Source organism: Aedes aegypti, chromosome 3, assembly GCF_002204515.2.
Source record: "Aedes aegypti strain LVP_AGWG chromosome 3, AaegL5.0 Primary Assembly, whole genome shotgun sequence".
Lineage (NCBI taxonomy): Eukaryota > Metazoa > Arthropoda > Insecta > Diptera > Culicidae > Aedes > Aedes aegypti.
The window spans coordinates 274,841,551-274,864,963 of record NC_035109.1 but is presented as its reverse complement, the minus strand read 5'-3'; the positions used below and the strand labels follow the sequence as shown (position 1 = coordinate 274,864,963).

Here is a 23,413-nt window from a genome sequence, read left to right as displayed (position 1 = left end):
TTTTTTTATTGACATCATAAGCACTTCTGCTTATGCTTCCACCAATTCACCACAAAATTAATGTTTATCATATGTTTAGGGTCAAATACGCAAATTTAGTAAAACACGCGGAATTTGGCTGTCTGGAAGAATGAATGATACACCAGTTTTGTGCCTGTTTCTCTAGCTATCGTTCCTTTGATTCGTTAGTAGCATGCCTGTTAAACAATTTCTCACATTTTTTTTAGTCTATTGCTTTCAACTGCTGCAGCTTGTTTGCCTACACTGCTTGTATACGCGCACCCCAGTTGCACCGTTCGCGCATAGAAGCCTGTCTGGAAGCTCATGCAAAGTAGATTCACTTTTGCTAAGTAGAATATCTTCACTAGCCAACCCCGCCGCAAGCCACAGGCCTTCAAAACATGTCCTTCGTTTTGCAAACGGTAGCCGGGATATTACGCGGATCGTCTGGAACGTCGTCGACCAGCACATCGACGGCGACAGCTCGGGCTCGGAAAAAGAAGGTAAACTTCGATAAATGCTGTGGAGGTAAGAAAACTGATTGCTGTCACCGGTTATATTTGGAGGAGGTGCAACGGGAGGATGGTTTCCGGATCTGTCAGCAACTGTTGCAAAGTGTAGAACTGGCGGAATCTATTGGTCGTCCGGAGGTCAAAAATCAAAATCTAGCAATGGAAGATTCAGAGAACTCTGCAGCCTTTGTAGAGGACGACAACAGATGACGCATAGAGGAACTTATTCACATTGATGATGAAGAACAGAAACCAGCAAGTAGCATTGGTAGCAGTATCGTTAGTAGTGACAGTGCTGAGGGCAGTGAGAATCATGTAGACAAGAACAAGTGAGTGACATCGATGTTGTGTGTGCCTTGAATGTAATTTATATTTCGTGTGCAATAATGTAGCTAAATTATGTTTTTAAGGGAGTTTTCTCGTTTCGGTTTTAATTTTTAGAATTTTATCTTATGAATTTCTAGATATATGGTTCATTTTAGGGACCGTCTATAAACCACTTAATCATCTAGTGAATCGTATGGATGCGTCTAGCGAAGCGCGTTTCCTGCAGCTACAGATTTCAAAAGGATCTATCAAACATTGATAGACTCTCTTTTTTTTTACTTTCTCTTCCATCAATAGCCAAGCCAAGCCAGCATAACAAAAACGTCAACATTAACGTCTTATATTGCGTTTGAACGTTGTCATTCCTAAACAGTGAAAACTTCCCAAAATCTTTAGTATTAAGTGAAAGAGGAGATAATCTGAACCTTCAGTAAAGTTCAGCGAGAATTATTATTCTCTACATAGTTGTTCCTCAGTTCTTCAATCGTCCTATTGATCTCATCTTGTGTTGGAGGATCTACAGATTGTCTATCATTAGCGATTCTTATCCTGCTCCTTTATTTATTTAGTTGGTTTTACATCAATTAATTTGATAAGACTCGTTAACGATTTTACATCAATTTACTCGATCTATTGCTGTGTCCCTCCAACTTCGATTTTGGCCCGCACTCATCAGATCTTGATGCACCTGACCAAGCCACCTCGCTCACTGTGCTCCCCGTCTTCTTGTGCCAACCGGATTCAACTCAAATACCATATTTGCAGCATTGTTGTCCGGTAGTCTTGCAACATGCCCTGCCCAGCGCACCCTTCCGGCTAGCGAGCTCGTGATTCATTCTCCGGCGCCACACACTGATCTCCTGCACTCCGCCAAAGATGGTCCTAAGCCCCTTCGTTCAAAAACTCCAAGTGCTTGCAGGTCCTCTTCCAGAATGGTGCATGCTTCATGTCCATAGAGGACCACCGGTCTTATTAGCCATAGTAGGCGACTAACGTTGTTAACAGCCGTTAACAAGGATCCGAGGTAGAGGAACTAACCACCTCAAAAGTATCCCCATCTATCGTAACACTGCTTCCTAGGTGGGATCCGTCACGCTCGGTTCCGCCTATCAGCATGTACTTTGTTTTTGACGCATTCACCCTCTAAGGAAGAAAGCGTTTTTAGCTATGAAGAACATTATATAGGCATATATAAGCTCTTTTTTAATCATTATCTCATGTTTTCTATCAATTAGTAGAAACAAGCTTTCATTTTTTTCTGGAGTTACAAAATAAATTTTTACAACATGCTTACTTATCTGCATTTTTTTTGCGGGGTAAAACGCGCCATCTGAGCTCGGCCTTAGCCGTACGCGCATGCGCATGCGCAATCATGCTTGCACATATAAAATTAAAAACACTTTTTTCGCATAGAATACAAACTATGGGAGTGCACAAGTCGATTCTCGGTGATAGTTTCAAAAGTTTTGTTGTTTATCGACCTATAAAATGACCTGGAAAATAACACAAAATTACAACGAAAACAGCAAAAAACGTTCTTTTGAGTTTTTCACGATTTTTGCCAGGAAAACACTTAAAAATATATATAGAGAAGCATTTTAATACATTTCCTATTATCTCGGGTGAAACAGAGCGTCCCAAAGCACGCCGTTCGTTCAAAACAAGGGTGGCGCGTTTTACTCTAACGGCGCATGTTACATCCAGTTTCCTTATATTATTAAATTACGTTATTTAATATGTTGTAGTAAATTTCATATGATATGATAATGATAATCTTTCTACTCGTTAATGAAAACTATCAAGGGTATATCGAAAACTGTAATACTCTTCTCTACTAGTAAATATACAAGATAGCCAACTGTCACAGATTTCTAGAAGGATACTGTCAATGTTACAGTCAGAGTTGATGGCTGATGCTCTGAGACTATCAATATCAATTGCGAGCAATCAATATCATTCTGATTTGACAACCAGCTGCAGTGATGCTGCAATGTCGCATTAGATTATCTAGATTATAATCACTACAGAATGAGTGATCACGTGGTAATTATCCATTAGAATGATGCAAATTTTGAAGTTTTTGCTCCCCTTTGCTTAAACGGTGTCAATTATGATGAAAATCATTCTCCCAAAATTTTAAGTGATTTGTAAGAAATTTGGTTGTGCACACACCTTTTGAAGTTTATAAGGAAATTACTATGGAAAAGCCAAACCTTTTGTGATCAGTCCTCTATCTGCTCGTTATAATAATATATGGAAAAGCGAACACACTCTTCCCCACGGTGTCTCTGGTAGAAAACATTAATATAAAAAAATCAGTATCGATGAAACACCCACCAAATGAAAGCTTAGGCTTTCCCCTTTCATTTGAGACCGGTTTGAAAATGTTCTATCGGGGGGTCCTGAACATTTTTTTATTTTATTCAGAGTTACGTACCATAGGTGATCTTCTTCCACCAATAGTATGATACAATGAATCGCTTGTACCATCAGGTATCAGAAGGCCGGCTCCAGAGGCACGTTCCCCGCCATTTGGGAGATTTGTGCCATCGCCATATTTGAGCCTATTTCATCATCTACCCGATGGGAGAGGAAAGGGAAGGGAAAAATGGGAGGAAATAGGAGTGGGGTCCCTTGAAGAGGGAAGATCGCATAAGCGAATTGAGAGCATGTAGCTCCATACCACAATGGGTTCGAACAGCGCCCTTAAAAGGACACTGCAAAACGCATGAGCGTAAAGAGAGCCTATAGCTCATTACCACAGCGGGTTAAGAATAACAGAATGTCCTGAAGATTCAGGCTTCTGAATTCAGTTTCACTTAATAAGTGTTTACCAAGTAATTGGAATCGCATTTGCGCAAAAACTGGACAGTTACATATCAGGTGATACGAAGTTCCATAATCGGAGTCACAACTATCACACACAAATGAGTCAGCACGCTGAATATTTGCCATGTGATAGTTGAGTCGGCAGTGGCCTGTCAACGCTCTGACCAAGAGACTGCAATTCTGCTTTGACAGATTTGTTAAATACTTCGCCACCCTTGGAGATGGCTCAGTAATGTACAATTTTGTTTGACGACACGACTCCAAACTATTCCAATATTGTTTGTGCTGAGTTGCCGCCCAAGAATTTATCTGAAGCTTCACCCAGCACTTCGAAATTGGAATAGCCGGCTCAGGGGCAATGAAGTCATGCGATGCTCCATCACGAGCTAGCTCATGAGCCAATTCATTTCCAGCGATGGAAGAATGGCCAGGTACCCATACAAGGTTTACAGAGTTGACTGAATTCAGTTCCTCAATTTGAGTTCGACATGCGATACCAAGCTTCGACCTTGAGTTGGCCGAAGCAATAGCTTTTATAGCAGCCTGACTATCTGACATACTTTACAAACAGCCAGACGTCCACTTCTCCTGTGAAGGGAATTGTGTAGAAAATTTCCTTTAAGCAAAGTGACAAGCAATTGTGAGATCACTCGAAGCAAGGACAATTGTGTCCCAACTCACCAGAAGTGGAAACATCCGAATCACTAGGATTTCCAATGGACGGAGAGAATCCATGGAATTTGGTCACAACCAATTCCCAGTGTATGTAGCGATGATCAGATAATGATTCATCATCTGATACATGCCAATTCGTCAACTTATGACTGATTCTGTTCGAGCAGAGCATTATGTCTAACACTTCTTCTCTAGCAGATACCATGAACGTTGGGCGATTCCCTAAAATAAGTAATCCAAGATTTGAACTACTTAAGCACTTTATCAGACTGGAGCTTCTCAAATTGATAGCTGAGCTGATGTGATGAGTATCAGCATCACTGCCCACAATCAGCAGAAGGCCTTTTCATAGGCAGTGAACGACAACTCGTTTGAAATCATCCATTGGGGATGGTTCATCATGTGGTAAATAAACCACATAACGAAAGAAAGAAAAAGAAAGGCAATACTATTGAGGTCACCAACAGAAATATCTATTGTGACAGCACATACATCTCTGGTTGTTAATTCAGAAATGAGTGTAGCAACGATAGCGCTATTTACGAGCACGCTTGCACGAGGCATGGCACGCGAGTTTGCCATTTCATGTTTCTGAAAGTAGCAAAAACTAGGTCCACAAGGTTACCTAGATAAAAGTTTACAAAAGTAAGGTTTTTGAACTAGCGCCATTTGAGCTGTAGCATTTGCATGAGTCTACAAAGATTGATCATTGCTGATATTTTATGCTGAAGATTGGTCTAACAAAGCTATCCTAACCGTAGCCACTACCCAAACTAGGCAGGATTAAGCTTTTCGCAATCTCAGAACGAAAAAGACCAACAGCGAAAATACCATATCGGTATCCCTTAAAAGTCGCCAAAGGCGAAAAGCACAGAACACACTGTGTAATACGCATAATGCGAAACCATAGAGGTGAAAATTTAAACTAAGTTACAACGCATTAATAATCCCACCCTTATTTAACCTCAGGCTTGAGACTGAAGAAGGGCAGCCGATTATCTCGGAGAAACACAAGGTCACCTGCACCATTGCTCCGGGTAGCACAGGAAGGGCATAATACTGTAGAGGGCGCCCTGGTACTCCACAGGCTCCGTTTGCGGTTAGGTTTTATTTAGACCCCCCTAACCATTCATTCTTAGGCACAGTAAGCTTAAAGCCGCTTGAATTAGGGGTCACCTGTTAGGTGGACTTTTACCACCGGAACAGGCAGTCCGTAGTGTTAATTCTTAGCCAATTAAAACAACCGCTACCGACACTACGCGGCTATCTAGGCTGATCGGGAAAAGGAAGTTAACATTTATGATTAACTCCTGACGTGCCCATACAGCCCACACCGGGGGGTCCTGAACATTTTTTTTATTTTATTCAGAGTTACGTACCATAGGTGATCTTCTTCCACCAATACTGCCCATACTCGCATAACAGTCCCATTTCAATTTTCGACACATTTGAGTTAGCTCCATGAATAGTGTTTATTTTTAGTGTACTTTTCGGTACCATTCTTAAAATTGTGTTTTTGCATGGACAAAATGCGAAAAAAATACCAAACCATGTGCGTCCCATATTGAATATACCCGCATAACAGTCCCATTAGTAAATTATGATGAAATTCAACCAAAAGTATTACTATAATTACTGTAAGGATCTCTGTAATCTTACATCCTAGTTTTGATCACATTAAAAGTAGATATAATACAAATTACAGAGGTTCAAATCAGTTTTATTCAAGAAAGATGGTTGTTTTTGTTTGACTTGAAAATATTCCCAGTAAGCCTTTTTACGGGATAAGTTATAGAACCACATCTTGCCGTATATCCTGGAGAAGTTAGCTTCCCGTAGAGTCCATGTCGGTCATTACTATCATGATCCAGTTATAACAACGAAATCTCTTGTAGATTTATCATCCGAAGTCATGAAGGGGAAAGCTTTTGATACCAGCGTAGAAATGCGCACATAGCCATTGGCACATGCAGTCGACAAGGTAGGTCAAACTGAGTGTGACATCGAATGCCGGAAAATAAGAAGGTCCTGGACACTTAGTATGATTATCTATATCTATTGAATTTCCAACTGCTTCGCTGACATCAGGCCTCTAGAACTTCTCGATTTTACATCTTGATCCGTTTCAAATCCAACATCAACAGCAAGTGGATCCAGAAAATTGTTCGTGTTGATCGGTCGCACCGGCCCAACCAATCTAGGGTAATCTTCAGCACTACAATTACGTTTACGATTAAAAAATGCGAGTCCTAAAAATTTGAAAAGGAACGGTGTCTTGGAATGTCTTGTAAAATTGAAAATAAATATGTCATCGTCCGCGATAACAAAGTAAGCGAGTCCCAAGTAATGGGACTGGTATGCGGGTATACTTGCATTTTGCGAGAAAAATACTCGGATAACGAGTCCCATTTGTTCTTATCTTGGATTTGCACGTAAAAAACAATAGCATTAACTAAATTTTAGTTATTGAACAAATTCTTATACATCAATGATAATGTGTTGAGTAATGCCACCAGAATTTTCAACTGCCAGCAGCGGCGTAACGAAAACTTCAACATTTATGTTTAGATGTGTTTTTCTCGATATGATGGTTTTCCTAATGGGACTGTATTGCGAGTATGGGCAGAATAGTATGATACAATGAATCGCTTGTACCATATGATGACAACTCAATAGAACCGTAGAAGGCCATGACAAATATTTCTGGACAAACATTTGAAAAGGGCTGGAGAGGTCTTGAGCCTTTTTTCCAGAAACGTTGCTGTTGAGCCCTTTTTAGCTCGCCCATACAAACTAACACCACTACCAGAAAGATTAGTGTGGGCTCTTCCTGATTATTATTATAAGCGTTGTATTGGTAAGCGTGATCGAGTTGAATTGGGCTCAACAGCGTCTTACAAAGACATTGTTTACCTATGTCGATGTGCCCTTTTTAAATGTTTGTTCAGATTTCCAGTGTTGCTGTTCAGTTGATTATAAATTCAGTAAATAGTAAAATTGTATATCTTTAATCAAAATTTATTCATTTATGCAAAACTAAAATGGTTGTAAATAGTATTTAAAATTTTGAATAAAAAAAAATGTTTAGAGATTTGAAAGATTTTCAATAAATCTCGAATACTTTTTCAAATCGACGTAAGTAACTTCCATACGGTTTTGAGAAAATTAATTCAGAAGAATCACAACCTGTCTTCTAAAACTGTTTTGAAATGAATCACCTATTTAACATTTTTTCGACGTGTACATTGCTTAAATTTTGCATACAATGAGCTCGCGTCAAAAAACTATGAAGTTCTTATTACTTCACACAAGAATTCTATGACAAAATGATAAGCCATTTTATTCAGTTACTTGCGACATTTTTCCACCAGTGTAAAATCGGCTCAAGTAGTGTTTTGTTTTGATTGGTGGTTAAGTCACTTTGTCTCTCCATACAGCGGGGCGGCGTAAGTAATGGATAGGTTGCGAAAGTTGAAAATATTACTTTCTTGTTTTTGTAAATCCGGATATTAAACGTTCTAAAAGTGAAAAATCGAGTTGGTTTAGAGCGAAACGTGTAGAATTTCGTCTGCGAAACACGTAGGATCGATAAAGTAAGTTTGTATACTTTTTTGACTTGAGTCTGTATGAATAAGTTTTCGAGAAACCATTATTTAGATTCAGTTGTATGCTACCGTCTTAAAATTCAAATATATTTTCATAAGATATTGCTTTTTACGATTAGTAATAACCAAAGCGTTTGAAAACATTTACTCATGGATCATTACATTACCAATGGTTTCACAGATTGCAAAAAACAAGTACATTGGCATCAATGGTAGGGAAATCGGCGCTGCGTTATAGCGCTTCATTGCTTAAGTTGTCGCGTTCTAAGGTGGTATAGCGAAAAATTGGTGCTTGTGTCGCGTGATAAGTTTATAAATTCATTGTTTTGGGTCAACATTTTGGTTTGCTGATTAGAGGTATGCCTGTTAATAATTACAATAAATATATCCCAATTTCACACCTAATAATAAATATATATATTTACACTACACTCTGTCAGGAGACTTGAAACATGAAACCGAAAAGCCATGAGAACAATCGTTCGAAGATTTGCGTATTGTGTTTAAAGAATTTGTGTCTGCAACCGTTATCAGCAATAGTGGTTGATATTATTGAACAGCACATTCTTCACGACAGCAGGATTACAGTCTGGTATTGTCCTACAAAAATATGTCGAGCTTGCACGTTTATTCGTTCAGTAACTAGTTCAAACTTTTGAATGTAGCACTGTATAAATATAAATACAATTTAAAACCTACCACTCGAAGCATGTTATGATGTGAGAACAACAATCTCACCAAAACTAAAGGGAAAACGTGGTAGACACAGTAATGCAAAAGTAAGTGCTAATTGAATTGGTTGGTTGTCGAATCTACACGGTTTACCACCCAACTGAGAATCTTATTCAACATCTGTGCAACCTAAAAACCCCATTTGTTCGCTGATGACTTGTTTATGATAAAAAAAATTGATTTGAGCTCCAGATGAGCGTTGCAGTTGAGCAGCTGTCTAAGGGGTCTGGATGTTACAATCGCCCCAAACATCGCTTTCAAAATCAGCAGACCTAACCAATCAGTTCAGGGGTTTTTAGAGGTAACACATTTGCACTTTGATTTGAACGATAATGCAGAAACTGTAATAACGTAAATGTAAATGCATACAAATGCGTTCAGGGGCCTTCCTTAGCCGAGTGGTTAGAGTCCGCGGTTACAAAGCAAAGCCATGCTGAAGGTGTCTGGGTTCGATTCCCGGTCGGTCCAGGATCTTTTCGTAAAGGAAAGTTCCTTGACTTCCCTGGACATAGAGTGTCATTGTACCTGCCACACGAGATACGAATGCGAAAATGGCAACATTGGCAAAGAAAGCTCTCAGTTAATAACTGTGGAAGTGCTCATAAGATCACTAAGCTGAGAAACAGGCTTTGTCCCAGTGAGGACGTTAATGCCAAGAAGAAGAACGTTCAGGGGTTAGTTGATTATGTGACGTCCAAAAAGGGGGGTTGGCCTGGGCAGTTCGATCTGCAAGCGATGGAGAAGGGTCCTTTAATAATTTACCCTGTCGATTATCGAGCATAATTCCGACGTCATCGGGACTCAAGGCCGATGTAAAGATACTGGCGTAAAAATACTGTTGCTGCTTGCTGTTGCTTCTGGCGTTCCAGAAAAATATGGCAATATTGAGAAAATGTGGAAGACACTGTTGCTTTTGAATAATTTTTGGTACTCCATTGTTGGAGATTTGAACATCGTCAATCTGTTTTTCGTAATAATGGGAGGTAGTTCAACATTTCCTTGCCCATACTGTACCACACAAAAAAGATTTATCCAATTTAGCTGGTCATCCACGAATACTTTGTCACATACGCGTCCGCGAAATGGAAAAGTCTCGGCTCGGACCATAAACTGCCGGAGCAGTTCTACGTTGTATTTACTATCCACTGCTCGATGAATCACCCGACGAACAAATTGCCCACCACCTTCCTTGCATATGACACTAGGTGTTGTAAATCCAATTGACAAAAAAGTATAATACATTGATCCAAATAATGTCGAGGAATGGGTAAGTATCAGCAGTTTGATTGTGTGGTTCATAAAGATGACCTTAAAATAATTCTTTTATCACAGGTGAGGATCATCAGTTGCCAACGCCACAACAAATGTGGATTCACCAGATGAAACTGTAAGAAGCTTTTGAAAAATCGGCATGTTTTGGAAGTGTAATGGGATCTAAGTTTGCTAGCAATTGTAATTTATCGTACTGTTCTGTAAATTATCTCTTTTAAATGAAAAGATGTATTTCAGGCGCTTGATCATTCTGATCAGGTACATAAAAGTTGTTTTCAAACGAGTCTGGATGATGATATTGCTGAAAAGTTGAGAACTTTTCAAAAACGTGGATTGCTTACCTAATAGCTCGAAGTTCCATATTTCCGCTATCCCGGAGTTTTGTGAAATCACAGGAAGTAGTTTGAGCAAATACGGGAAACAAGCCAGTGAAACCGTGCATTTCGAATTTCAAGTTGCTTGGAATCATGTTAAGGTTCCGGAGAACTCCGAAGCATATGATCGACAGCTTCTTTGAGCTGTAGTAATGTACAATAGTGAGCATTTGTAAGCCGTATTATCCGTATTTACTTTATCGATATGTCGTGTATATAATTGGTTTAAATAGAATGGTATAATGCTAAATCTAAATCCTTTTTATTAATTGGTTAACTATTCGTAGTAAAATTTCTCATGGCTACCTAGATAAGCATGAAAGAAAATGACTGTGTGAACCATAATTAAGAAATCAGTACTGAAAAAACAGCATTCTACTGTTTTGAAAAAAATGTTCAGGACCCCCCGATAGAACATTTCCAAACAGGTCTCAAATGAAAGGTGAAAGCCTATGCTTTCATTTGGTGGATGTTTTAGCGATACTGATTTTTTTATATTAATGTTGTTCTACCAGAGACACCGTGCCCATATAAAACCTTCCCAGCCAATACTTTGCTGACGAACACATTTTGTTGCTGTAGAACATAGTAGCCTGGATTACTTTGATCTATTCTTCCCGCCAAGAGCACCACTGTTGCCTGCCGAATACTTGATGAAGCTTACTGAAGGCAATTTTTCCTGACTTCCAATCAAAATGTGGTCTTCGGCAAAGTTGTAGCTGGAAGAATTTCACAGGAGAAGAGTGTGTTCACTTTTCCATAAAATATTATGACGAAGAGATAAAGGGTTGAACACAAAAGGTTGGCGTTTTCCACGGTAATCTCCATATGAACTTCAAATGGCGTGTGCACAGTCAAATATCTTCCAAATCATTTCAAATTTTGGGAGGATGCTTTATACCATAATTTAAATCGTTTAAGCATAGGGGAGCAAACATTTCGAAATTTGCATCACTCTATTATCCATGCTGTTTATGTTTTTCCATGACCCACACATAGTTTAAATCTAGCTGCAGCATTGTCAAAAATATCGTACTAATAAATGGCCCTTTTTATGTGTTTAATTTAAGGCTAAACTTAACCCATCACTGAAATCCATAGTCTATCGCCATCATTGCACTGGTGATGAATCAGCCAATTTTAAGCGTTGATAGTAACAGTGAGCATCTCTGGATACAGTGCTCTATGTCCTGGAATGATCTTAAAAAAAAAACAAAGATACTCGGTAATACATACATATTCTTGATTTCACCTTCACGGCACTACCCATAACTGCATATCAGTCACATTCGACATTTTTGACAATTTCGTGTTAATACCGTGGAGAGTCATCAAATGATGTATACTTTCGATCAACTTATTAAAACTGTGATTCTGTTCTAGAAAATTCGAAAAAAAAATACCAAGTTGTTTTGTCACATTGGCAATTGTAACCGCATAACAGTCACATTGAGATTATGCATAAGCCTGGAAATAAAGTAGCAAGGAAATTTCTATTAGAATTAATTTTTGACTATTCACTCAATAAATGATATGAGCTGTACAAATTTTCAGCCTCAAATAAGCACTCTTGAGTTTCTGGTAATTTTTAGAAATGTTAGTTTCTTCCCATACTGCCATAAAATGCACACTTGGTGTTCCATTTACTCAATGCCTACTTTTGTCGAATGTTACAAATATGCAGTTATGGTCAAACACATTTCAAATTCTACTGGAAAATCGAAATTTCCATATTCTACCCGATTTTTATAATTTAGTATTAATATTTTCATGGTTTTGTTTAAATTTTGCAATTTTTTCTAAGAGTTTATACCATATTTTTTTAATAATTTTGACTCTAATCCACGGAATTTGTTTAAGTATTGCAATTTTCAATAAAAACTTAAAATTAACTATACTTTTTTCATTATTTTTTTATCAAGTCCTCTGCAAGATTTCCGCTCAAGTGCTATACACAGAAACTATAGCATATTCTGCAAGTGGTCCAAGCATGCACAATTCTCCCAATATGCCGTCAATGCATGTAACATTAAAATAATAAAGCAAGGAACTAAGAGAAGAGTCTTGGGAAAGGCTCATAAAGCTTATTCTGGAAGTTGTTAGTTGACCGAGAGTGTAGCTTATGTGCTTTTCTGCAAGCACTTGCTCCTTGTCCACAAAGACTAAATATATGATCAAAACAACGCTACACAATCGATTCTTCACCGTTACAAAAATCAAATAGAGTACTTAAATTTAAAAGCATATGGTTTAACCTTCATCCAGCCAACATATTTTTGTATGCTGGAAAACACACTAAAACCTGCATAACTATTTTGTTTCTTGATGGATTTTGCTGAAATTTTCAGAACTTCCCGAAAAACTCTTTGAGTTTAAGGTCAGTTTTGGAAATATGGTCCAGCTGGTTCCGGAGTTATTCCGGATTGTCTTGGTAATTTTCTTAAACATACTCTAATAATCTCTCCATAAATTTAAAAACTGTAGTGAAACATTGTTTCACTATATGCATTGTTATCATAGTTATTCATTGAATGAAGTTTATAGATTGCGCGTCTGGGACATTAGTAAGTCTTGTGGTGATATCTGTAATTTTGATGTAAAACTTTACAAAAAGTGCAATTATTTAAAGAGGAAATCTTATGTTTTTGAGCTAAATATTTCCTTGATTTTTTGAACCATAAAGTATTGTTTTAACTGCCGCCTAACAAACATTTACAATTGAACAGCTGAGAAGCAGGCCTTGTGTCAATGTGGACGTAATGGCAATACTCAGGAGTATTATTTTGAGGTTGAAAAACTGGTGGCATTCTTGGCATTCGACGCCATCTATGTTTTGCGCAGTTGAATGAATTTTTACCATCTAATCATGTTGAAGTCTAGGTTTCCGTTGAAAAAAAAAAACATTTAGAATCTTACATTCTTGTCTTATCTTAGTTATTCAATTGATTGTTCATTCCAATCAACGTATTTAGACCATGTTAATAAAAGAATAAATACCATTCCTGAACTCGATATCGGCCGCCAGATTTTTGCACTAAAATTAGTACCGTAAAACGGGGTTACTTTGATAGTTTTTTTTTCAAAGAAAACTTGTATATTTATGCATGTTGTTTCAAAGAATTATAATTTATATTTTTAATACAAGTACTGGCATCCTGGCTATCGATTGCAGTCGATAGATTGCCATAAGATTTATTCTGAATAAATATATAATTTTTCATACAATCGAAAGTTGGTTTTCTGTTTTGGGGTAACTTTAATAATGGAGTGTGAATCGGACAAAATTGAATGAATAACGAACATTTGTAGAGCATTGCATACCTCTGGGCGTTTAACGTTATATGGAAATTTCTGATTTAGATTACAAAACTGGCCTGAGGGCAGTGCTGTAAACATTCTTTTCACGACGTCCGTTTCATTGCCATGGTCAGCAGTCACAGCACGAGCTTTAGAATGAACGTCGATAAACACAAAAAAGTGTCAATAGGGTAACGACTGTTTATTTTGATCTTAACCGCTAACAGTTGGCGCCAGTGGCAAAAAGTACAGACAACAACCCTTCGAACATTCAGTTTATCTGTGCTGGCCGCCTAGCGGCGACACTGATGTGTGTATTCCTTTCACTGATCGCGCTACGCTGGATTCTCAAATTTCTCAAATTTCAAACACAAGCGCATGGAAGAATGGTAGTCGGTGAACTGTCAAAACGTATGGAAAATAATGAAAAACGTTAATTACTTGCAATTAGGAAACTGGATCGAAAAAGTAGCGATTAGAAATCAAGCGTAATATGAATACATAACTTTTTGTGTTTAGTTCATCTTCCATTGTGCTTTCTTTGCTTCAGGATTTCGTTTTTACTACCACTGAAAAAGAGTCATCTATTGCCTCTTCAGTTTTGAATATCGCCCTATTGGATTATCGTCTGACATGATGACTTTTGCACAAATCATAAGTTTTGCATAGAATTCAGACATCGGATCATGAACACATGAATAGCTTGATCTTGCCTGTTATGTCGGATGTGACACACATACAGTAAAAGCAGAAAAGAAACAAACAAAATCGTACTGTTTCCTAGAGAAGCTATCGTGGTCATTGGCATTCAATTGACATTTTTCTTTTCGACATTCGTTTGATCGTTCGTGTTGTGAATGTTTAAGAGAAGCGCTGCCGAATATCAACGAAAACGTGTTGACTACCGTGATTGCTTACAACACTGCCTGAGGTTTGCGATCGCGTACCGTACCGTGTCACACGATGCACTCTGCGTCATCACTGGTATGGTATCCTCATCATGGAGGACATAGAGTGCATCGAAATGCGCGGCACAAGAGGCATACGCAGTACTGCCAGACTGGCCTCTATGGTCAAATGGCAGCGTGCGTGGGACAGTTCCACCAAAGGAAGGTGGACCCACAGGTTGATTTCGAGGGTAGATATCTGGGTTATTAGGCGTCATGGGGAACTAACATTCCACCTGACACAGGTCCTTTCGGACCATGGTTGCTTTAGACAGTATTTACACCGTTTCAGTCATGCGGGTTCTCCCGAATGTCCAGTTTGTGCAGGTTTAGAGGAAACGGCGGAACACGTTTTGTTCGTGTGCCCGCGTTTCCGCACAATGCGTGACCGCATGCTTGCCACATGCGGTGGGGACACGACTCCAGACTATCTGGTTCAGAGGATGTGTGAAGACGAGCTTGGCTGGGATGCCGTTTCATCGGCTATCACCCACATCGTTTTGGAGCTACAAAGGAGGTGGTGCGGGGACTCGAGGTGTGGTTAGTGCAGACGCTAAGCAACAGGTGGTCCAAGGGTTCACAGTCGACTACGTAGGTCATACCGGTGCCCTACGGTCGAAATCGACCCTTACAGCGATTAAGTGGCCGCGAGGAGAACATCCTGGTAGCGTTGCTGTCGTGGCGCCGGTCTACTGGGTTGGATCCGAGCCTTTGGCTGTTCGTAAGGGTCGGGGCAGGTGAAAGCCCCCTTCGTCAGCAATCCCAACTGTTGCTAGCTGATATAGCCTGAGCCTTCAGCAGGTCAAATAGCGGAGCACGCAGTATCAGTTCTTGATACTTGCAGAACAGCTGGGCGCGGGCGTCGTGGTTGACCCTGCCCACCTTTAAATGACAATGGGAGTGGTAAGGACCACCCGGGAAGCTGGTAAAGCGCCGGCATGCTACCTTGGTGTACCATGTGTGCCGATGGCAGCCTGGTTTCAGCGAGAATTGCTCGTTGTTTCATTACTGTCTGTCAATCGAATTCACGAACAATTACAAAGCTGAATTGTCGAATAACTACTAATGATGACAAAGGTAAATTATCAAGCCCTACGAGTTCCTCAGGTTGATACTCAGAAAGTTACAGAGTGAGGAAGATGAAACATCTAATTGAAAAGTCGCCAGATATATAGTTTTGGTCCAAATATAATCCCGAAACACGATTATCTTCGGGTTTCACTGCCCAGAACTGCATATTTGTCACTTTCGACATTTTTGACAATTTCAAATTAATACCGGGGAGAGTCATCAAATGATAAATACTTTCGATCAACTTACTCACATCTGTGAGATTATATTCTGAAATCTGAAAAAAAAAATATCAAGTTGTCTTGTTTGGTAATTGAAACCACTTAACAGTCACATAAAGATTTTACATGAGCTTTTTAATGTAGTTGCTATGAAATTTTTATAAGATTTATTTTCCGACTACGTAACCTATGCTGTATAAAATTTTAGCCTCAAATAAGAAGTTTTGATATTTTGATATTATTTTTAGTTATGGATATTTTGATATTGTTTTTAGTTATGGATATTTTGATATTATTTTTAGTTATGGTGACTATAAATAAAGGCTAATGCATATCCCCCCTTCTGTACTTCATTTCATATTATGGTAATAACATTAAGAAACTTTTTTAACAGCTAAAAATACACTAAACAAGGTATGGAGCTTTTAGCATTCAGTCTCTGTAATGTACATATACATATTTTCATGCCAAATCATTAAAAGCAAAATAACCATAATCGTTTCACAAAAATTCAAAGTTTTTTTTCGCTTTTTCTCAAAATTGAAGCAATTTTCATCAAAATCTTTTATTGCATTGTCCTAGCTATCTGTAATGCAATGCAAGATTTTTATAAGGATTTCTTTAAATTTGAACGAGAAAAATTTATAATTTTTCATGCTTACTGATGATTGAACGTAGGATTCTTCTTTAATATTATATGAATCAAATTATTTTCTGATCTTTATGTCACCTTAAATGTTGCAACAAGATAATTATATGCATTTGAACATCAAACTTCCATTTATTGAACTAATCTTTTCGTTACAGACCTAGCGAGCTTTTAGAATGCACGACGTTTCCTCTTGAAGCAGCAAAACTGAAGGTTTGTATTAACGCTCCTAATAGTTATGCAACATGTAGCAAAATGAAAATTTGTGTGGCACGTGTTCATTACAGCTGAACATCATACTTTTAATTCAAAATTTACCCTCTAACGCAAAAAACAGTTCTCTAATCCCATTTTCTTTTTTCTCCCATTAAATTCAGGAAATTAATGGCTCACCTAACTGCCTGCCGCAGTCGTGTTTGACGGATCCTAAACCACCGACAACAGAAATGTGCGAAACTTCGCAATCCAGCGTTGACGATATCATTAGCGCTGAGGACTCCTGCGGCCTGGTGAATGCCACTTCCAGCGGTTTTCCTGAACCGATAAGCCTCAGCAAGAAAGCTCTTCATCAGCGGGATGCCGATGAAAATCTGTTTCTTCGATTCTTGGAGCTGGATCCACCGCTGGAAGCCGGAGGCGTCCCATCGACTCCTCGACGAAGTTCAATCAGTTCCAACAAACCCAACCCTGGTAGAACTCCTTTCACCATAACGAAACGATTGACCCGAATTGGCGACAAGGGATTCGGATTCTCCATTGTCTGGACGCATCCTCCACGGGTGGAGAAGGTGGAGCCAGGGTTGTCCGCAGAAAAAGCCGGTATCCTACCGGGAGACTATGTGGTATTTGTTGACAAGCACAACGTCGTAACGATGCCTGAGCTGGATGTGCTGAACCTAATCAAGACCCAAGGCAACACGCTACTGCTGGAAATTTTTCGACGTCCACAACGACCGTCCAATGGCCTACGACCGGGAAATTCTGGTGCTACATCCACTAGTAATCTATTGAATTTTGCACCCTTCAGTGCTCAGGTGCAGTTCCACCAGCAACAACAGCAACAGTTGCAGCAGCTACAGGAAGAGGAACCATCGTTGAAACCCTCAGTCGCTCCAGCCCGTTCGTCCACCGCGTGTTCCAACATCTCGATCGAAACCGCCAAGCGGAAACTCAACCTTCCCCAGGTCACATTCAGCAAAGAGGTAGGTGTCATTTATATGTATGATGTACTTCAAAACTGAACTTAAGAGTGTTTGTGGTTTAATTTCATACAAAATGACAATTAATTTGACTGGATAAAGTTACTATCTATCTAAAGCTTCTTTGTGTTGATAAGTCATTACAGTCCGTATTACGATTTCAACACATTCGCGATACTGCTAAGAAAATTATATTGCAAAAAGAAATAAAAAACATTTTTCTTAATAAAGAAATAACAAATTAAAAAAAATCACAATTCGATCCTGGCTTTAAGACATTTTGGAAATTATTTAAAACTAGTTGTCCCGGCAAACTTCGTCTTGCCATCAAGTAGGCTGTTAAAAACGCTATGTCCCGTACAGAATGACAGTTCCGTTCACTCTCATTTTTTCGATTTTACCGGTGAATATCCTGGGATTTTTATACACACAAACAGGTCGGAACACTTGACGAACAAAACGGAAAAATAATCATTCAAATCGGTTGACCCGTTCGGGAGCCGATGTGTGCAGCATGTTTTTTAAAGTTCTTGAGCAGTTGTTAAACATGGTTACATAATCAGGAAAAAAAATATTTTGTTTTCAAAAAAAGGTTTAAAAAAAGCTTATATTTGGTAGTCGCCATCAAGCTAGCGGGGCAAAGTGGACACCCCCATGGGGCAGTATGGACACCTTAATGTTTATAGGAAATTGTCCTGCGATCGTTCTCAAAACCTCTAAAAATGAAGTACATATTCAGGAAACCATAGTGACAGGTCACTGTGCCACTGAAAACATGATTTAAACCAATTTACGACATTTTTCGTAGAGCTGCTTTCAATATTCCCTCCAGGTTAGTTTTAATCAAGAATTGACAATTTTCAACCGATTTGTGGTTCCACGTCTTAATTATTGCATTGAATGTTAAATATTTTTGGATAATTTTGTGTTTGAAGTTATATTTCTTCCTCTTTGAAGTGCCAGCTCTACTTTGCCACCCGGTGTCCATATTGCCCCAACAGTATAAGAAATTTCCATATAAGTTTTTTCAATGTCTTAAAGTACCAGAAAAAAATCTACTATATTTTTGAAAATAACATAAATAATTGAAGATTCAACCAAGAGCTACATTATCGGTCAACTTGCAGTCATTTGCCTCTGAAACCTTATTTAGTGAGGTGTGAATGTTATAATTTTCGAACCAAATAAAATCATGCTCAATTTCTCGATTTGAAATCAATGTTTTGAACATTTTTTTTTCTGAAACTTTAGTGGATAGTTTACGCTTCCGATAGGCAACTGAAATATTGTTTGCATTGAAAGTGTAAAAGTATTCGCCTATGCAAAGATGCAGGGGGTGTCCATTCTGCCCCGGGTGTCCATACTGCCCCCGGTACCCCTAGATAGATAGATAGCTTATAAAAAAAATCAGTAGTCAACTCCGGAATCGAAAGAGAAAAATTTGTTATGCAGTTTGAAAGCGCACACAATTTTAATTTAGTATTCAATTGAAAATCAAGTTGCTCAGGATTCCGAAAGCATTCTCAAAAAAGAGAACGTTTTCGAAAATTCCTGGAGGACTAGTTTGGTAGAAATAATAATCATTATTGAAAAATTCCAACACAGGAAAGCCCCTAACGACGATGAAATGTTTTACATCCTCATCAAGAAACCTTCAGAGAGTAGCTGATTATTCTTGTTTGATATATTTAACAAATGTTTTGGGTTGGCATATTTTTCTGACAAAAGGAAAAATGACAATTTTGAAACCTGAAAAAAATCACACAGAAGCAGGTTTGCCATTATTAATCTGGCATCTTGCATTGCCAGATTTTTAATCGAGAAAAAGACAAAAAGACAAACTGCTCCATTTGCCAGACCTTTTAAAATCCAACCAGACTTTGAATTATTTAATAAAATGTTTAAGGGTATTGCAATAAAAAAATTAAATAATTAAGAACACATAATCGAATTGCAGACGCAACATCAGTTTTCAATAATTTGTTCAACTTAGTGACTTTCATTACTATACGATGATATTTTGATATTTAAATTTAAATTTTTTTAAACACTCCCACTCATTTACAAATTGACATTAATTTAAAATATGTTCAGATAAACTCTAGTAGATTGCAGTTTTCATTCAAAATGCTAACATAGATTTTTGAAAAAAGACGTATGGCGAAATTTTCTAACGGACTTTGTTTGGGTTTACAACATTCATAAAAATATAACGGCCTGGATCTACATCAAACATAAAGGGCTTATATCGTTTCCTTGATGCTACAACTAGATAATTCGAATATCCAAGTTTCGAACTATTCAACATTTAAAGTTTGCCCCTTCACAGGGTGATGGACAATCACAGATAATATAACACAGCGCAACAAAAATGACATTTTTGCGTGTCTCAAGAATCAAATTATGTGTCTCTAGTAGATTGGAGATTGATGAATCTGATACCGTTATCAGAAATGTTCCAGCACGTCACAATTTTTAGCTATAGGTCACCAAAGTTGCATAAAACACTGGTTTTATTGATGTTTACATTAAACTTAAAGTATGATATATCAATCTTTTCTGAGATCCAATCCCCTAAGCATGCAAAATAGGATTTTTTTTTTCATTTTAGAGATAATTTGGTTGAAATTGAACGAATAAATTTAGATTAAATCGATTTTTTTTACGATGCTTGCAGTCTCCATACAAAATTCTTCATTTCTCTTATATGGCAAAATACAATACTTTTCGAAACTATCAAAAAATAACTTTTGAGCATCGAGAGTATTATAAACTTTGTTGATAATAGTTCTTATACACATAAAGTTTGAATTCTGTAAAAAGTCAAGCGAATAAATTGCCATACAAGCTGGAAAACTTGCATGCAAGTTGGCTGAAATAGTCAAATTTTGCATTTTCAACAGTGAATATCTCAAAAACTAGACGTGCTGAAACTTCCGCCCTGGTATAGTACTAATGAGATACATAGAATATTCAATGTTGAAACATTGCAACAAACGTCAATTAAATTTATAAATAATTTTAATCGATAATGTTTGCCATTTTTTATTACCACGATTAATCAAATATATTGCTGTTTGCATTTGAGGTGCAAATCTTGATTAAATATCCTCCAAATGCGGTAACATAATCCAATCAAAGGACTTCTAGCAACGATTATCTAAATCACCGCTGACCTAGATAGAAATACCTATCTTTGACATCGCATTTCTTGTGGAAAATCTTACCGCGTTTGGTGTTCCCGCATTTGATATTTGCGTTTCAAACGCACACAGCAATACATTTAGAAGTAAATTGAAAACTTTTTTCTCTTATAAGCAGGTTAAATCAACTCACCTGTAAAAATTCTGAACTGTTACGGCAAATGAAATGCAATACTCATCTAACATTTTGTGCAAATGTTAACATTCTCTAAGCTCTTTTTATACGGCTTTACAGGGTGATTACTAATTCCTGTCAGTAGAGTAAATGATCGTAGATAAAATATGTATGTATGAATTTTAATTTCCAGTGTACATCCTGTTTTGCATATCTATAAAATTTGTTTTGACAAAGTAAAGATTAAATCTTTTTTCATTTACCTTAGTTTTTAGCCATATGTGTTGTTTTAAAGGCATTGCACCTGGCACGCACGTTTTCCACAGATTTGTATTTTTGACAAAACTCTGCTGGAAAAAATGTCTGATTGAAACAGCATGTTACCACAATCTTTAAGACTAACTAGGAAATAGCATAAGACTGATTATGGAAAATTTTAGCGAAAAAAATTTGTCTTTTTTGGTTAAAATATATGCTTTTGAATAAAGTTCGTGTTAACTGTAATGCTTCTGAAACCACGCATGTGGCTGGAAACTGAGGTAAAAAAATTAATATGTTATCTATGTATAGCGAAGATAAATGTTCTAGATGTCCAAAACTGGATATGCACTGATAATTAAAATTCATACAACCATATTTTTTCTATGATTACTTATTTTACTGACAGGATATAGTAATCACCCTGTATGCTGAGTAAATGCGCTGTACATACGAACGAAAGCTTTTATGCGATCATTTTACCAACAAATCTGGCGCTATTATTTAAGATATGTTGGCAGCTCTTATACATACCACCGATCATTGCTTTGTCTCGACTTTTATAGGACAAATAGCTGTATAACATTTTCGGAAGGCGCTTTTTCAACCACTTTGCAACTGTTGAATAATTGTTATACAGCTTCGCTGTATTATCGATTAAATATTATTTTTAAGCCGTTTCACCGCTTCCGGAATTTGATTCGAATTTCGGCGAGCCTCGTTGGATAAATGTATTCGTGCTGAAAAAATCATCATATTGCAACTTGTTGCATAAATAATTATTTCACCATTAGCGCACCGCTCGTTTTGAATTCTGAGATCACCATCAGGAAGCTGAGGAAAAATTGCGTAAGATATGCTACAAAAACTAGGTGAGCAATGGTGTTTACCCTAGGAAATGAACGATTTTCTAAACCATGTTCAACGATTTTGACGCAAATGGCGAGTGCAATCAATGCAAACATTATTTTTGGTACAACAAAGAAACAAGTTTTCAATCTGGTGGCCATCTTGGATTTTACCACCATCTTGGTTTCAAGTACTAGAATGAGTTTTCACCTTGTTGTCTTGTTTTTCTGTTTCCTGACGTTACGACCCTACTGAAACAGAGAAGGCCTCACAGCTTAACTAGCTTAAAATCTTAGAACATGATCTAGAAAATCGTTCATTTCATATGTTAAATACCATTGCTCACCCAGTTTTTGTAGCCTATCTTACGCAATTTTTCCTCAGCATTCTGATGGTGATCTCAGAATTCAAAACGAGCGGTGCGCTAATGGTGAAAAATCGATTTTTCTAACGAAATTCAAGATGGCGGCCAAATTTAAAATAGTCGCCTAAATTTGTTTAGCTTCAAATGAAAGCTATATCCTTTCTCGATAGGATGCCTTTAAGTTTGCTTTGTGTTCCAAAGGAAATATGATACATAACACGAGAAGAAACTCCTAAGATTTAAAAAAAAAATGGCTTTTTCGCAAACTGTTCAGCTAGCTGGCGTACGAGGAGTCCACCAATTTGAGAAATCCGAAAGGACCACTCTTAAGTTTTATTATCAACTATCGATCAGTGACATAAAATTGGAATTCTAACGATGGCTGCCGATGGCGGTCTGGTTTCAGCGAGACTTGCTCCTTAAAAAAAAACTTTGAGCATACCATCCCGGTATCAACAGAAAACAATTTTCCATTAAATTTTAATCTATGTAAATAAAAATGGAATGCTGTTTGAATGTGGCCACGAAATGGCTTGAGAACGGTCCAACGGATTGATGTGAGTTTTTCATTATTGCACAAGACAAGGGATGTAACGTGTTCGTAATAAAAGAGAAATCGGGTGAAGACTTATACGTCATTACATGACGTTTACAATAGCCAACTTGATGGCAAGACGAAGTTTGTCGGAACTACTAGTTCTAAATGAATTATTAACGAAATTACAGATGAAATTCTGAAGTATTTGCTGGTGTATGTTCCAGCAGTAGGCGCATCAGTAAGAACTTGTAGATGAATTATAAAAAATAAAATAAAAATAGTATAGCCAGCGAATTTTTGAAGGAATACTTGTTCATACTTAAATCAATAATTTTTGGTGAAATTCTGCGTGTTTCACCAGCAGGAATTTAAATAT

The 23,413-nt window shown here is 37.7% G+C and overlaps 1 protein-coding gene across 1 annotated transcript in view; it reads left to right on the top strand.

The window, feature by feature from the left end:
- The first annotated feature begins 734 nt into the window (after window positions 1-734).
- Window positions 735-23,413, top strand: part of LOC5565485 (serine-rich adhesin for platelets) — a 76,596-nt gene continuing 53,917 nt past the window's right edge. Inside the window, exons 1-3 of the mRNA XM_001649808.2 lie at window positions 735-841; window positions 16,670-16,724; window positions 16,889-17,713. Coding sequence (XP_001649858.2) covers window positions 16,958-17,713 — 756 coding nt within the window. The 5' untranslated portion in view covers window positions 735-841; window positions 16,670-16,724; window positions 16,889-16,957. The remainder of the gene's footprint in view (window positions 842-16,669; window positions 16,725-16,888; window positions 17,714-23,413) is intronic.